This window comes from Corvus moneduloides, chromosome 1 (assembly GCF_009650955.1).
Source record: "Corvus moneduloides isolate bCorMon1 chromosome 1, bCorMon1.pri, whole genome shotgun sequence".
In the NCBI taxonomy this organism is placed as follows: domain Eukaryota; kingdom Metazoa; phylum Chordata; class Aves; order Passeriformes; family Corvidae; genus Corvus; species Corvus moneduloides.
The window spans coordinates 63,457,997-63,475,741 of NC_045476.1; the positions used below are offsets into that span (position 1 = coordinate 63,457,997).

Here is a 17,745-nt window from a genome sequence, read left to right on the forward strand (position 1 = left end):
GATCATTTCTGAATTTATTCACACCAGGACCTTCGTGCTTTTCAGTGTTCAGGTAGCTTCAGCAGAGCCAAGGTACCCCGTTCTGATTCAGTTAACTTCTGCTGCAGAGAATACCGTGAGCAAGCGAGAGCAAGCATCATTCACCTTGATGCTTGAGGAGAGAAACTGCAGATTTATCAAATGGGCTACTCCCTGTGACTGCTGCCCCAGACTTTATAAAGTCATAGAAAAAAACACAAAGAAAAAAGCTGTGATTTCAAGTGGGTTAGCTGATATGTGGTGGGCCAATGAGACATGTATGCACAGGGCTGTATGGTGATGAAAGTTTCTCCAGGAAGTTCACTCACACTCCTGCCCCAGCCTTGTTGAGTATCAGGCTTAACAACAGATAGCTCAGGTAAATCTGGGTGGGAGTGCAAACTTGTAATCAGATACATTTTCTGTGTTCAATTTATCCAGCCCTGCACTAAAATAAATTAATTTCCAATAGCAGGTAATATCAGTGAAAAATTCTTGTAGTGTGTCAGGAAATATGTTGAAAGTAATGCTGACAAGACAACCAAAGGAATAAAAATTGCTTAATAGTCAGACAATGTTACTCAAAAATAGATAAATAATATTGGAACTCTCCAGGGTCATTACAGTGTTAGGATATAATGAAGATGTAGGCATTGATCTTTGATGGTCTGTCAAAATTTTATGCATATATATGTACACATACATCATATTTTATAAGTATGAAGGCATGTAGCAAGCAGAGAGAGAGAGAGAGAAAGTCTGTCTGAGTATACTGCTTTAGAGTAATCTAACACAGAAAGACAGCAGAAAGACCAGTTATGCAAACAAGACCAGACTGTCATCATAACATTTTGCAGCCTCTGAGGACAGGGAGGGCAGTGGCTGGTATGCCAACTTCTAGGTCCAGGACTCAGCACTTCCTGCTATAACAACTGGTTGAAATCATCTATAAGAAAATGGATCACAAAATTAATTTTATGAAACCACAATATTTGGAGATTAAAGCCATAATTCTCTGAATAAAATCTGCTTCCTCTGGAAGACAAACAAAAGACTTATGATTAAGTACTCAGTGCAATATCCTTGTTTCTGCCTTTCTATCTTCTCTAAACATCATTGCCACTATAATACAAATTGTGAAGTAGTAGCATTTAAGTGGGAAATCACATGGGAGGACTACACTGTATTGTTACTGAGATGCAAAGAGTGTCTTATTTTAATTTACTCTCCATTAGAAGAATGATATTTAGAACATATCCATGCTGATTACTAAAGCTACCCTCAAATTACTGCTGGGAAACAGAAAACCTATCTTCAGAGGAAGAAGCTCTTGTGGTGGCTAATGTCCCTCCCAGAATAAACATTTTGAAACTGAGCTAACTAAACCCAGAGAAAACCATAAATTATATATATATATATTTTTTTTTTTTTTTTTTTTTTTTTAAGATTACTCTGAAAAAAGCATGAAGAATAGAGGCTTTTCTGTGACTCACTATAAAAGTCAGAGAAAAGGGTACATCCACACTGTTCCTAGAAGCAAACTAATGCTGTTCCCAGACTTGGCTGACCAGGTAAGAAGTGAGATGGGAGAAGAGACTGAATTACCCTGTCACATCAGGAGGGTAGCTAGCTAATCCTGCACTAACTGAGCTTCTGAACTACATCTGAAAGGGCAGGATGAGGTGAGCTTGCACTGCCAGTTGATATTCTGTATGTGTCGTGCATTTCTGTGCAGACTCTTAGTTTCCAGCACGATGTCTGGCAGCTTTTAAAGGAGGAAATTTATCTGAAAATTAAGAAGAGTTTTATTGCTTAAACAAGCCCTTTTATAACAGACCTTTCCCAAACCTACCCTGCCCAACAACCCAATCATAGCTGGTGCATGAAGTAGGCTGTTTGATTTAGCATAAACTGCTTTTTGCAGGGGAAGTGTGTGAAGAGAAAAGAGCAGAAATGGCTCAATTTGAGTTCAGACGCACTTCTGATGACTTAAAAAAACAGCTGAAGGGTGAAAAATTCCTTTGTGCAGCAAATGAGGATTTATAGGGATTAGAGTCACATGTTTAGTATCTGGAAAAGCATTTGTTTCGTATTATTATGAATTTTTTATGGATTAATTAATGGAATGGTGATGAGAGAAATTGCTTTTGATTTAATACATAAATACATAACTCTGTTTTGGGAGCGATGGGACAAAAGAGTCCCATTATTACTCATGGGTAACTGACTGGGGTGCTTGAATTCAGCAGGATGGTTCAGCATGATGAGTGGGCAGACCTTAGGCACCTTTTTAATGAAGTGCTGTGATAGATGCACACAAAAAAATTCCAGGGTGATTTACATCCTCTGTGATATTGCAGAAGACAATAAGATTGCTTTCAGGGAGAGTGAGGACTTTTGCCTTTAGCATTGCTCATTTTATTCAACATTATTATTTCTAATCCTCTATCAGAAATACCTGCAACTTCTAATGATTTCACATCTCCTGACCCCCACGAACCCACAAGTGTGATCACACAGAGGACACAAATTCCCTGGCAACTTGGATGCACGCAATACATGAGAGCTTAAATGCGAGCACTAGCAGAAATACAGGAGAAAAAATACGTCTGTAGAATCTAGTTACACGTGCTTAGCATGTCAGCCCAGCAGGTATGATCTGTCACTTCAGAGGTTCAGAAATGTTCATTCCTGAACCTCACAAACCATTTACTTTAAATTCTAAAGTGTTTCTATGAATTAATTGCATTTTCCTTCCATATTGCCAACTGAAATATGGATTTTGCTAAAATTGGAGGAAAATTAGGATGCAGGAAATAAGGTTAATAGGCACATATAGGTATACCTACCACGCACACATGTGATAAAACTGATGCAAAAACAGTGATAAAAATTAGTATTTGTTATCTTTTTCCAGGAATCCAACATCTCATTAGGGATTATTTTATATCATGTTCTGCATGCAAGGCAAAATGTATTTCACCCTGAGAAACATTATGAAACATAGATTTTAACTCCAGAAACAGATGCTTTAAAAAAACAAATAGACAAACTCTTTTCTGCCCTTGAAACAGCACAACCAGCTTCAAACAGCATGGTCATATGCCTTCTGCATCCAGAAGAGGGACCTGGTTATTTGAGGAAGTGGTCTTTCCCCCACCCGTGGTTTTTAAGTAATTCCGCATTTAAATATACCAAATTTAGTGTGGACATTGGTATTAAGCATGTATCTAAAACTACAGATGGAGGTCTTTCAGTCAGAGTAGCTTAAAAGAAATTGTGATGAAGATGAATATTTTCCATTTTACTTTAATGGAAAGGAGCAAGTTAAAGTTGAAAACATCAAGTGATGAATTGTCTTCTACTTGAGTGAATTTAGAAACCTCCCACAATCAATGAGGAAAGAAGAGAGACCACTGTAACATGCAAGACATTTGTCAAGTTTACCTGCTTGTGAGCGTGGTCATAAGAATTGATGTGGTTGTCAAACTCCTGGTGTTTGTGGTACTGCTTGTCACACAGTTCACAGTAGAAGTTTGCCTTCACATCCTCCAGGGCCTTGGCTGCAGCTTTCTCCTTCTCAGCATAGTCCTGCAGAGGCAGAAGCAAAGGGAGACACTTCACCTGAGCTCGTGAACTCCTGCTTCAGCAGATCTTTTCATCATCCACTGGACAAGCACTGGACAGCTAAAACACCAGACTCCATCCCAAACATGCTAATGAGGTTTTGGTCTTAAACTGGATTTAATAAGAGAATAGTTTCTTGAGGAATTGTTCTTACTACTCATTGTAGGTTCTGCAGCAAGAAAAGTAGAGAGGAATGGGGTGCAGAGGAAGAGCATCAGGATACTGCCTAGCTCCTGGGCAGGGAAGCCGAGCAGTGAAGAATAAGTAAATTCCCAGTGTTAACTCTCACACCAGCCCTAGATTGCCCCAACACCTGTCCGCTCTTTCAGGTACTATTGCTCACAAGAAATAAACTGGTTTAATCTGATACTATGGCAGATTTTTTTTTGTGTTCTACTTTCTACCTTCTATGAAATATTCAGTGGGGCCAGGCAGCAGATTGCTATGGCTGGCTGAGATTTCCCTGGAGCAGAGAGCTCTGCAGGAGCCTTTGCCATTCTTCCCTGTCCTTCCCAACATCTGCATGAGGGGACACATCAACCCACCTACCCAAACTGAAAGTAGCTCTTGCCCACCTGACACAGGCCACAACCACTGAGGAGAGCACTAGCTCATATCTAGGCTCATGCAAACACAGCTGAGAACAGGGAAAACACAATTAGTTCCTGCATAGTCACCCTCCATATCTCCCCCGTGACACAAGTGATTGCTATGGAGAATCAAATACTTTCATTTCAATATACAATATTAGGTAAAAAAAGAAAACTTCAAACATAGGACCCAAAAATTTTTGAGCTCAAATTAATGCACTTAAATAAAGGGCCTCATATGCAAAATTGGCAGCAGCCTTTGTCAATCTTATTTCTTTTAAAAGTCCTTCATTATATTGTTATTATTATGGCACTTCCTTAAACGTTTTGCATTGAAGTGCAAACTTCTGATGTGGAAAACAAGAACAAAAAAGTTGGTAGAAGCTATTAATTTTATATTCATATTGACAAGCTGATATTTCTTGAGTGTATGTAATATATTGCCAGGGATTGCAGTAATTCATCATTTGCTGTATCGTTTTACTCTCCTAAAGAAATGAGTACTTTCTGCTGCCAGGCTTCCCATGCTGTGCAGTCAGTGTTGTCTGCTGTCCACATGCTTTCACCACTCTTTGCGTGACAAACTCAGAGTACACCAAAGCTAGGACACACTGCACATCTGGGACAGCCTGCTCCTAGCACATCACACTGCTCAGCACTGCTCCAGGGACCAGAGCAGGGTGGAGGCGAGTATTTGGGTATGGCAAATCAACATGAACATACATTTTGAGCCCCTCAAAGGGGGAGGACTTTCTTAATGAGTGACACAGTTCAAGTCTGAGACTTGGCCAAGCAACCGGATGCTTGGCACGTGTCAGTGTGACACGCTGAACTTTGCACAGCTCTGTGCTGTGAGCCCGTCTGCTTTGCCTTGGTCTTTGCACCCTCAGATTGGTGTGAGTAGGTCTTTTTTGCACCATAGTTTTAGAGGCTGCCTTTGCTAGTGAAATTAACTTCATCTAAATTTGGCTGTCTAGAAGTTAGGTGTATGGGTAAGACAGCTTCCTCTGTAAGAAACAGAAAAATGCTAGACACTGCCAAATGGTTATTAATCCCATCTATTTCAAAAACCCATTTTAGGATGAGATTAAATTCTCCAGAGTTTCTACCTCTCTCTGACCACTGCAAGGCTCTAAATTACTAACCTGGCCTACATCCTTAATTCTTAGATTGCTGAACTCAAAGATAATAAATTCTATATTGTATTTCTTTAGATTCAATTCTAAATCTCCCCATGAAACTTGCATGAACTGACCTACTTGAAGACAGTAAGTCAAAGGGGAACGCTGTGCCTGGAATTTTGATTTTACATCTTATAGATGATACAAATGACATGCCAGTCCCTCCCAGAGGGGAAACATCCAAATAAATGTCTTTCCTGCAAGCATATAGCTCAGGTGGGTCAATGAACTGTAGTACACTCAGAAAACAACTAGCCTGAGCTAAGATTTCTCCAGTTGAGAGACTGCTCAGTTATGGTAGTTAATACTTGATTGTATCAGGAGAAATATTCTCACAATCAAATAGTTAAATAGCTTTCATTAGTTATTTAAATTTACTGAGCCCATTAAAAAGTGATACTTTTCAGCTTATGCTTCAGACCCATTGTTTTGCTAGCATTAATTATTCACCAGGCCTTTGATATAATTAAAATGCATAAATTAGAATGTGGATGCAATAGTATTAATTATGCAGAGATGTCTTCCCTGAAAGTCAAGTGTTGGAGGCAACATATTTTTATTCTAAACTGGTAAAAATGTAAGTTTCACACTCACTGGAAGCCAGCCAAAGCATAATTGTTTTGGGGGAGGGGTTGTGCTTCTTTTTTTTTTTCCCCTTGGTCTGAACTGTCAATTAAATGTTTACAACCTGCTCCATCTTTGCTTCTGCTGAAGGAGAAGTCTAATTGTTTGGGGTGAACACACCACCTTACTGTCTGTAAAGCACGACTGAAACTGCTGCTCATGAGCATTCCAAACTGCCAACTTCATCTTTCTCAGCAGAAATTAATACAGTTCCTTTCACATAAAGATGTTTTAAAATAGCAACAAGGCAGCTCCCAGGTGCATCCTAAGATAATCACAACCATTGCCTTATTGCTTAATTATGCTTGTCTATCTTGGCAAAAGATGTAACTTCCTGCTTGCTTATCGATCAGATGCAGGGAAATTGAATGCCACATCACATACTTTAGAAAGATCATGCATTTTTCTTTCTCTACAAAGACATAAGAACTTCCTTCACTACTGCAAATGGTGCATAGTCAAATGAATTTTCACATCCAGACTTCTAATATCATCTCACCAGGATTATATAGATGGTCAATTCTGGCATGATAAATGCGATCGCATGAAAGAAAATCTATAGAATTACACCTGTAGAAAACATACGTGATCATGAAGGCCTGATTACACCAGTGCAGACACACGCAAGCAGGAAAGATGCACCAACACATGTTGAACTGTGGATCATCCATGGTAATGAATATAAGTGTCACAGTCTCATAAACTTTATTCTGGATCACACCCTCCTCAGTACACATAGCCTGGGTAGACACGTGTATAAGACAATAAAAGTTAGCAGTTCTGTCTTTGAGTCATGGACAGCAGTGGTGTAAGCTGATGTCAGGGGTGATGCCATCCTTGTAGGTAAGAACTCCTGGAAACTGTGGGTTAACCAACTTCTGTGGTGCTGGATGCAGACAGTGTGGTGTACAAGGATGAACAAGTGCAGAATATGTATCTGAATGCATTTTTTTTCTAGAAGCCTGCAAAATGGTTCTGTATTATAGATTGTATATGTATAGATTGTCATCAATTTGACCCACAGAGGCACATAACTGTAATAATTGTTTATATATTGGATTAATTTTTTAAAAAAACTTCTATTGTATGTTAGGCTAGAAGTGCTTTCACTTAGCAGCTACTTTTGCAGTATGCTTCTTATTGTGAAAATGCAATTAATGGTAGCTGACATTTCATTTTCTAATATAGGGAAAATCAATGAAAAATCCCATGTAACTGAGTCTTCTTGAATGTTGCCACTGACATATAGTCAATTAGAAATCATTTATTAAATCCAGAGTCTGTAATAGATATTTAATAGACTGCATGGCCATTAAAGGATGCTGATCTAGACAAAACAATACCACATTTCTTGTCTCAGTAACCGATAGTAAATATATCTGCTATGTTCAAATGGACTAAGGTGAAAAGTAGGTCACTTGATACAATAAAACTTTCAGACACAATTTTCTACAAACCCATAGATTTCTATAAAGATAGTAGAGCCAATGCAGGGTGCTTGTAATAGAACACGAGAAAAATACAGCACCATTAGCCCACTTTTGATTACCTGTTTCTAAACTGGAATGCAAACTTAGTGACAGAACAGCTAACTTATGTTAATGCAGAGCTCAGTAAGTGACAGACTGCTCCCTCTTTGGGGACATAAGTTTGGTAACTTAAATATATTTTTGTGAAGATTAGATACGAATGCAGGTATTAAATACTTATGCAAATACTGTGGGGCTTCTTGGGGGTTCTCAGACTACAGGTTAAAGGAGAAATAGGACAAATATAAGCACATAAATTAGCTACAGATTACAGTCTACATCTAAGACTTTTAAGCATATTTTCATTAGTGATTTAGATAACAAAATGAATTTTGATTATGTATGAAATCTATGAATGATACTAATTAACAGCACAGGGTACACAAATGCTTTAGGGACCAGGATGAAGATTCAAAATTAATGTAATAGTCTTCAGATATGGTCTTAAATCAGCAAGATAAAATTCAGTAAGATGTGTGTTAAGTGCTGCACTTTGGACAGGGAAATCACATTCATCAATACGGGATTGTGAATAGCTGAGTAAATGCAAGTGCAAGGAGAAAGGTCCAAGAGTTAGAGTGGAAAAGAAATTAAATGAAACTCAACAATGAAAGTCAAGGCAAATCGCATTCTGACATGTTAATAGTAATGTTATAAGTAAGATGCTGAGGGTAATTTTTCCACTCGATTTAGTATTGGTGAAATGTCAGCTGTAAAATACTATTTGGTACATCTACACTGGCAAATAACTTGGCTTCTAGAATCTAGCCCTCTATCATTCCCACTCCATGTGTGATAGTTCATTCTCAGGCTTTTTCATTTCATACTTTCCTTTGAGATAAAAATTACTACAGTTCCAGAATAACATTCAGTGCAGGGACCACACTCTACAGGCAGCAAAGATGAGACACTACCAATCTCTCCATTCCCTGCAGAGTCTTATGAAAACCCAAATGACTTTTTCCAAAGAAAGCAACACTTGCATGCCATAAAAGCACATGCAGCACCATGCCACAAAAGAACTACCCCAACAGCGGTTTAATGTAGCCTTTACACTTCTTCATGCAGACTGAAATCAAAACAAACACAATAATTACACCTGACAGTACCAGACAGACTTGAGGAGACTTAGGGCAAGTATGGACATATGGACAGTTTGCCCTGGGGTGTATATGCTTTTTGGGGAAGACCAAAGTGTAGATGTAGCCTTTGAGACAGTTTGCTTCCCACAATTTGGGAAAGGCATAGATGTACTTGAGAGATCTTTGAGCAGAAGAGAGGGATAAGAGGTTTAAAAGTAAGTTACATGGCCAAATTAGGCAAACTAGACCTCAGTCTGTAATTCATATTTTCATTGGATCATTAATGTGAACACTTGTAAATAACATTTTTGAGGAAAATATATAGAATTGCCTGGATTGGTGCAGAACATCTCTGGGTCGTCAGGACCTGTGCGTAGATGTGTAGAAACAGCAATTTTAGAACCTTCATTTTGAGTGCTCGTTTACCACATCTTCCTCGTTCACCGGTTTTAGGGATAGCTGCACATAATTTTTATGTCCTTATATATTTTCCTCTGCAGCTAGAGTGAGATAGATTTTAAAAGACCCTTAAAACTCAGCAGGCAGGTGATAGAATGCAGGAAGTAATCAAAGTACTTGTGTGCAGTGTGAAACGTGAGTACCACAAAAATGTCCTGATATTAGGATATGTAACTGAACATCAGATTGGTTGAAATTAATGAACTTTTCCCTGAAAACTCTCTTTATTTTTCTTCCCTGGAGAAGACTGTAATCTTACCTAAAGACTTTCCTAGGGAAGTTTAACTGTGGAGATAGAATAAAAAGCAAGTGATTTGTTCAGCTGCAATAGCTGGCAGTACAGAACATTTTCATTTATCTCACATATGTTCTGCCATTCTCCAGCTTGAAAACTCTATGCATAGTTTCTGCCACTGTGAGGACAACAGTGAGGAATTACAGAGTTACCTATTGCAAAGGATTTTTCCTCCAAAGGCAGTAAATGCTGTCATTCTCAGCTGACTCAGAAGGAAACACCTAACTTCTGCAAATAAATACATCTTCATATTTCTCACACTCAGCTATTACTGCAACATTTTCAATTATATGCACATCCATTTGCTACTAGAATCCTGAGAAGTGCAATGATTTAGCAGGTCCTACATGCCTCTCAGAGTACAAACCTGCTGGAACTAATAGGACATGTAAACCAATTCCTAATTTACAATCAAAATCATCACTGCTGATTGTAACAAACCTTATGGAACAAAATAATTCAAGGAACACAAGTAGATCTATGCAGTTCTTCAGAAAATCTTTTATTTTCTAAGATACATTGTGGCTTCTGGTAACTTTATAAAATAATTGAATTTTGAGATTTTCTATACACATTTTCAACATTATAAATGGAGAATATAACCACTAAAACTCTTTGTTGTGGATGTTGCAGACTGAAGCAAGGGGGCATTTTTCAAACATCCCAGTGTGATTCAACACTTTTCTCCTCATTTTCAGAAACTGGTGGAACTGAGGCAGCTGCTTATATTGGATTTTCTATAAATGGGATCAAGAGTTGACCTGCAAAGGTAATTAGGTACCTAACAGTAAGATACATACAAAATTGTATGTATTCAGTTTAATTCTTAGAGAAATATATAATTAATCAAATTTGAGAGTTTAGATCATTTTGTATTGCAAAGGGATATATTTAAAAGAAGTATTTGCTGGTTTTCACTGGGATAGAGTTAATTTTCTTCATAGTAGTTTAGTTTTAAACAGGGGTTAAACTACGACAAAGTAATTATCAAACTATAATTTATTGACCTGAGAAAAAACTGCCTGGAATTGCATGCAGTGCAGAAATAAGAGCTCTGGGATAAACAGCCAGCTTAAAGAGGGTATTAAAAATAGAATGGAAATAACATAAATGGAAAGAAAGTTCAATTTGAGAAAATCAAGGGATAAAATGGAGATCAGCGATGAGCAGAGTCCTCACAGGTCCATATTAGGACCAGTGCTGTTCCATATCATCATCAATGGCATAGTGGGATCAAGTGCACCTACAGAAAGTTTGCAGATGACAAGAAGCTGAGTGGTGTGGTTGAAATGCCTGGGCGATGGGATGCCATCCGAAGAGAACTGGAAAAGCTCTACAAGTGGATGCATGTGAACCTCATAAGGTTCAACAATGCCAGATGTGAGGTCCTGAACCTGAGTCAGGGCAACTCCCAGTTGTAAAAGAAGGTGATAAAGGATCTGCTTTCATGTATTAACCAATTAGTGAGATGCAGATTAAAAAAAAAAATAAATTGAATACAGCAAACACACAATTTCCAAATAGACCAGGAAATATACTCAGTCATAAAGACCAGAAGATGTATGTAAAGTCTTCGGTATATTTAGGCTGGAATCCATAAGGTTGCTTACCATCAATGGGAAAGACTTACGGACAATTTTCACATTGATGTTGCAGGTGTCATTTTAAGATGAAGCATGATATATTTATGAGGGGGAATATATGAAGCAATTTGGTTGACTAAATTTAATATCAAGATTTAGTAAAATCAAAAATTACACTAAATCTGCTTAATGATTACTGTGTTGCTGCTTTATTTTTATCTCTGAGCCTCATTGTTAATCTATGCCCTATATTAATACTAGCATTAGCATTTGATTTATTGCTTTGACAGAATTTCCAAGCATAAAGTCATTAAAGAACAATTTAAAAATACAAGCACTGCCACTAAAGAAAAAAAAATAAAAATGTTTGCAATTCGGTATCTAGAGCAACAGCCCTAAGAAGATGAAGAAATATGACTCAAGGACAGCCTGAGAACACAAAGGGCATCAGAACTGTCAAAATTACTGGTGGTAGAGGATGCAACAATTTCTGGGGTAACTGGAAATGGATGATTCTTACAGCTGGGGTTATAGTCTAGGTGTTTAAAAGCAAATTCTAAGAGCTTCATGTGTAAGATTAAAAAGATAAAAAATTATAGAGGATGTCAATATATTTCCAGCTACTCTGTAGATATGGTGATTGGTGCAACTGCTCTAAATATATGCCCTACTAAAGGGTTCACTGAATTTACATGTCAATATGACTGTGGAAAAATGCAGGTGGAATGGAAATGGTTGTTTTCAGTTGGACAGAAGAACTGTTCCTGTTAAGGAGAAGAAGAAAAAAAAACATCATTCCCTTTTTCCTTATAGTCCTGCTTTTCTGCACAAATGCAAGTCCTTCAGCGAATCTGATTGTGACATTTTTGTCTGCCTTCTCTTCAAAGTCAATTCCTCCAATTTGTTCACTGATTCATACTACTTTCTCTCTCCTCCTCTCAGGTGATCATTTCTTTTACTCCTTTGGTGATGATTGAGGTATTATCAATTAATCTGAAGAGTCAGTCCTCCATTTATATCTTACCATTCTTGCTTTTCCACTTGCAATTTTTAGAGTACAATGCATGTTCTAGCACTGCATTTAATGGATTGTGTGATGTATTTCTTTGTCAGTCACTTCTTTTCAGATTAAATGTACTTGACATTTTTTAAGATCTTTGTACATTTTGGCCTAAAGGCTTTTTCTATAGAACACAATGGAATTTAACTTATATGTAGTGTCTTTCATATATGAGTTAGCTAAAAGCACTTTGCAATAATGATATTGATCATGCAGTAGTTGTGTAGGAAATACAGCATTTGATATGAGCATAATAATAGTTATCTCACAACTCATATATGGCTGCTAGAACCATTTTCTTTAAGTGCCTTTTCCACAAAATACAGGCTAATCCTATCAGATAGCATTTTATAGTCTTTAATACTAATAGCATTAAACATTTAAGTCTCTCTCTTTTAATATTGTTAGACTCTTTCTTTGCAGATACCTCAGTATTAAAACCAGCTCATGTAGACTTATTCAATATCACAAATGATGCAATATGTCTAATATCAGTGGGCTTCTTTGCTTATAGCAACAGAGACTAATTTTTATGATAATATATTAATAAACAATTAGTAAATCCGGATAGGTCAATTTATTTCTTCTATTATGTATATTTGCAATCTACTTCAGAAAACGTCTTGCAGGGTAAACATTAATCATACATATGAATTATATTTATACCATTCACCTTCTCTTAAAACTCATCCATAAAATACTGCATCACTGTTGCATTGTGTAGCATTTGATGACACGTTTTTAACCAGAAATCAGGGTATTTCTGTGCATTACCTTTCCATGCATTTTTTTTTTTTTTTAACAGAAGCCCAGAACATGGATTTATGAAAGCTTTGGTTTTTCTCAGCACTTGAGGTTATCCAAGGGAAAAAGAAAGAATTCCAAATTGCTCTATGAAGTCCAAATGGAAAAAGAAGTTTATTTACACATGCACATATCCCTCTTCCTCTGCAGCTCCCCAAATGCATTCACGTGAGTTATAAAATTCTATATACTTTTCTTTGTTAACTCTGCAATTTTATACAAGCTACAGTTCCATGACCTGACCTAAAGCAAAAAATAATCTTTTCATTTAGATGAAAGCATATTTGCATTCTTATTGGAAAAAATGCATGGGAGGAAGAGAGAGAGGGAGATAGAAAAGACATGAGTGTGACAGGAAGGAAGGAATTCGGAAGGAAGGAAGGAATTCGGAAGGAAGGAATTCGGAAGGAATTCGGAAGGAATTCGGAAGGAAGGAAGGAAGGAAGGAAGGAAGGAAGGAAGGAAGGAAGGAAGGAAGGAAGGAAGACTTTTTCTACCTCCATTTTAGCCAAGTGCTTATGGCTTGAAACTCACCCTGCAGCACACACGGCAATAAAATTAGTTAATTTTTAAATACAACTGGATACTTAACTTGTAGTTTAATGCCACCATTATGGCAATTTCCAAAGTAAGACTCTCTGCCATCCCATGTTCTTCATCCATGATGCAGGAATAACTGCCTGGTAGCAGCCCAGGTATCCAAGTGCTAAGTGGTTTTCTTCACAGTTTTCATGCTCAGTGTACAACAACTCCAGGGGTACACAACAGAATCTTTACCTCCCATGGTATCCTGCTTGATTTACAGATAATCCTGCATGACTTTGCATCTTTGTTCTCTTGCCTTCTATTTTTTCTGGTCCTTCCTTTCCTTCAGGTTGCAATCCATGGCAGAGACAGAATCCTGGTCCTTCCTGCCAGTTTCTGTGTTTACCAGGCTGTATAATTGGTAGTGATGCTCATTAATCAGCTGTAAGTCTGCAATATTTTTAATTACTTATTCATAGAAAAAGAAAAAATTAGCCAGAATATATCTTTAGAGAAAATTCCTGATCTTCATGAGGTGTGGAGAAACCCCCATGCTCACAATCAGTTGTGACATTTTGTGCCATTTACCAATTTCTCTGTCTGTGCTATGACCCAAGTTAAGGACATGTTGCAAAAGGGCATGAAGAGCTATCAAAAAATGCTGGCCTGAAATGCTCCACCCTATCCTCACATCTTGGTTAAGTGCCTTCCCAGAAGCTGCGTGTCAAACCACAGCTGTAGCTGTCTCCACCTCCAGCCCAGGCTCTAGCACAGCTGAGCACGGCTGGACTCAAAGGAAGCTTTGCTACTGATTCTAATGAGACCATAAGATCCAGCTATAACAAGCATAATAACTGGGAAAACAAAACAAACAAAAAGGAAGATACAATTAAATCCAGGGGGATTTACAGAGATTATTCCAATTAATAAAAGGGAGGGTGAGCACATTCTTGCAGAGGCGGATTTGAAAAAAAAGAAAAACAAGGTGTGGAAAAGGAAAATGCCTGTTTGTAATCAAAGCTACATTTTTTTTCTGCAGCGGTATGGTATTTTGTGAGTAAAATACTAATATGCTACCAAATTGATAGCAAACATCTATTGTGCTCTTGAATTCATCATATATGATTGTTGGTATTAGGAACAGAACTGTATAATACAACATGCAACTTAAAATAAAATGTCAGTGTCTGGGACACAAAAGATCTTAAACAGATACTTTGTTGAACAAATAGATGATCCATCCTCATCTTCCCTCAAATGAATAAACTATATAACACAGAGCCACAAGTGTTTGGTTGGGAATGTTACTCAGACGTAATGAGCACTTCTAGTGCTGCTGTGGAGACCTGAGGCTTCCTGAGACAACAACTCAAGCAACTGATTGCTGCTTGATGCTGTAAAATGAGGCCTCCTGGGGTGTCCATTAATCCCACGAATTTACTGAACACAGGGCAATGTAGACGTGCTTGATTTCAGAAAAATGAGCCAGGCTGACATCTCTCAACTTGAAAGAATATTTCTGGCTTCACCATCACCTGTTATAAATACAAATGGGCAGTTCTCAGCTCCAGGAGTACCATCATTAAATTTCTTGCCTTACTGTGTCCTATTTCTAAAGAATGAGTCTTAAAGAAATGACTGAATTTATAATCATTAAGGACGCTCTGGATTCTTTATCTTTTAACTGTGATTCTGTATTGAATATTTAATGATTTTAATGCAAAATAAGTGAATAGAGGTAGTTCCTAACTTTGATTTTTATAATGTGTTAGTCTAACCATTTGTGTCATGAAACAGTGCACAATCTTATTAGGTAATGGTGCATTTCCTTAATGAATATGAATACAAGTGTGTGAGCTCTCTAACTCTTGATCTAATTAAAATAGATGACTCAATGAATTAATGATGAGACATTTCTTCCAGTATTTAAAACTTACATGTAAACGGTCTGTTCTTAAAAAAAATGCAACAAACAAAAAACATGGTCATAATCTCATGGTCATAATCTCAGTGGTTTTTCTGGCTTCACTAAAATGATGCTTTGTTACGTAACTGTATGTATGAAAGCAGAAGCAGAGGAACAGCGTTTTCATCTGGACACCTTAGTCATACGGTTTATTTTTTGGTAGTGCTGAAAAGACCTGGGAGTTGGACTTGACCATCCTTCTGGGCCCTTCAAACCCGAGATATTAGAAGACTTTATGATTCTTTCAGCAACGCAGTCCTCTAGTACATTGAGAATTGACTGAATTTCCCAAGAGGGTCTGGGGACCACACTCAGTGTTTTCTGTAATGTCATGCATGTACCCACAATCAATCTGAATGCAATTAATAAACTATTGGGTAACTCAGACTGAGTTAGAATATGAATGAAAAGTTTAACAAAGAATTAATGTGAATGGGCAGAAAAAACCCAACAACTGTTCATAGCAAGTATATTAATAAGCCTGGGGGAGTTATTTTATATGGTATTTTTCATTACTTCCTTCTGCACAAACTTTACACTGCCACAGTTTCTAAATCTCGTTATTTTGTATCCATTCCATTGACACGTCACTGCTTATATTTTGGTTTAAAGCAACCTATTCTAGTGAATTTCCATTGCTGGTGATTTCGTCTACTGCACTTAACTTTCATCCCTGAACAGCTTTTCTCTACACTGTCAATATACTGTCTGGAAGACCCAACAGAAAATTAGCCATTACAAGATTAGATGTATTTAATGTGTAGCTGGACTGTTCTGAGCTGGCTCACACTGATATCAACAGCTATCTGATGGGACATGTTCACTAGCACAAGTATTCCCAACCATCTCCCACACATGTCAGAAAAAACACAAGTGCACTGCAGAAATGTACAGGAAATATTTTTGTCAGGCCTCATTGCCTGTATTTAGAGATAGTCTCCTCCGTTTCTAATATAAGTACTATGCCATGGGAAATTTCTAAAGAAGTTCTGGCTCAATTCATTAGGGCTGTGACTAGTTCATTCAGGAAGTTAAGTCTGTAGTAATTTAAAAGCAATCAGGCCTTCATCTGCATCATGACAGGTGTGACCTGTTTGACATTCATACTTCAAAACGGCAGTTACTGCTAGCCTGAAAATTTTCTTTTTCCCCATTTGTGAGGAACACAGCTCTTAAACGCTGGAGGCTCAGCCATATTCAGTGACCTTTATATAGAAAATTCCAGTTATGAATTCAGTACAAGGTATTTTCATATATTCAAAATATCTATCCTGTTCTAGAAGAATAACTGTGACAAGTTTTGCTGGAATTGCTCTATATGTTTGACAGAGAGAAATAAAAAAACAACTATGTCCACATGTGGTCATCTCTGTCTTCATCTCTAAGACAATTTGTCATATGGTTGCATAAACTTATATTTAATATTCGAAACATCATTCTGAAGCTTGACTGTCTTCCACACTGAGTACAGTGTCAGGACTTTGGCTCAGCTTTAGAGCACCGGACTTGTATGCACCTTCCTTGAACCTGTAGGGCTGCAGTAGCCATCACAGCAGCCTCTTGTGAGCCCAGTTTAAAACCAGCATGTTGAATGAGATATCATCTGGAAATAACAAGAGAAAAAATGGGCCTTTATGTATCCTTCCTTCAGGGGTTGGGATGCCTTCCTGAAGTCAAATAGCTAAGCAATTCCTTGCAAACTTGGCCTTCATTTCATGTCTTGCCCACTGCATTTTCTGTTCCATTTGGGAACATGGTACTGCATTTATTCACGACCCTTTTCTAATCACCAGGAAGACAGAGGAGTTCAGTACAACACTACACACTTCCAGCACCATGGAGAAAGTGAAAGCAAGCACTGAATGACAGGAGTAAGGTTTGCCTGTAGGTTTGCAATTGTGCCAGAAATAGCACCCCGTGTTCCACCCTTAGCCCAGTGAACTGCATGACTTCATCTGCAAAAATTTTAGTGAGTGAAGATATCTAGAAAGCATGGAAAAATGTGACAAAAAAGATGATTGGAAAATAAAGGAAGAAATGACAAATCACCAGGGGGAATGTACAAGGGAAAACATAGCCATGGAAGATGTTGGAAAGAAAATCTTCCCACTTCACTTTCACTAGGTGAAAAATCTTCTTTTCACCTAAATGAAAAGAAACCTCAGCATATTGATATACATTCTTCAACCTTTGTCTGTTTAGCATCTGAAGTATAGTATGTATAACTATTTTATAGTTCCGTCTTATATATATATTACATACTTCATATTATTACACTATTACAACAGTAGTAAAATAGTGATGTAAATATGCTCTATATAATATCAAATTAATGTTAATTTTACATTATTAGATTTTTTATTATGTTATTAATATTTTAAATTTATATATGATATTACTGT

At 37.4% G+C, this 17,745-nt stretch overlaps 1 protein-coding gene across 4 annotated transcripts in view; it reads right to left on the reverse strand.

Annotated features, from left to right (window-relative positions):
• Positions 1-17,745, reverse strand: part of ZNF804B (zinc finger protein 804B) — a 247,183-nt gene that overhangs the window by 42,507 nt on the left and 186,931 nt on the right. For all 4 annotated transcript variants that reach the window (XR_004240899.1, XM_032112914.1, XM_032112900.1 and 1 more), the window contains exon 2: positions 3,466-3,609. Coding sequence is in view for 3 of the 4 variants with exons in the window: in XM_032112914.1 (XP_031968805.1) it covers positions 3,466-3,609 (144 nt within the window). In the remaining variant the exon portion in view is untranslated. The remainder of the gene's footprint in view (positions 1-3,465; positions 3,610-17,745) is intronic.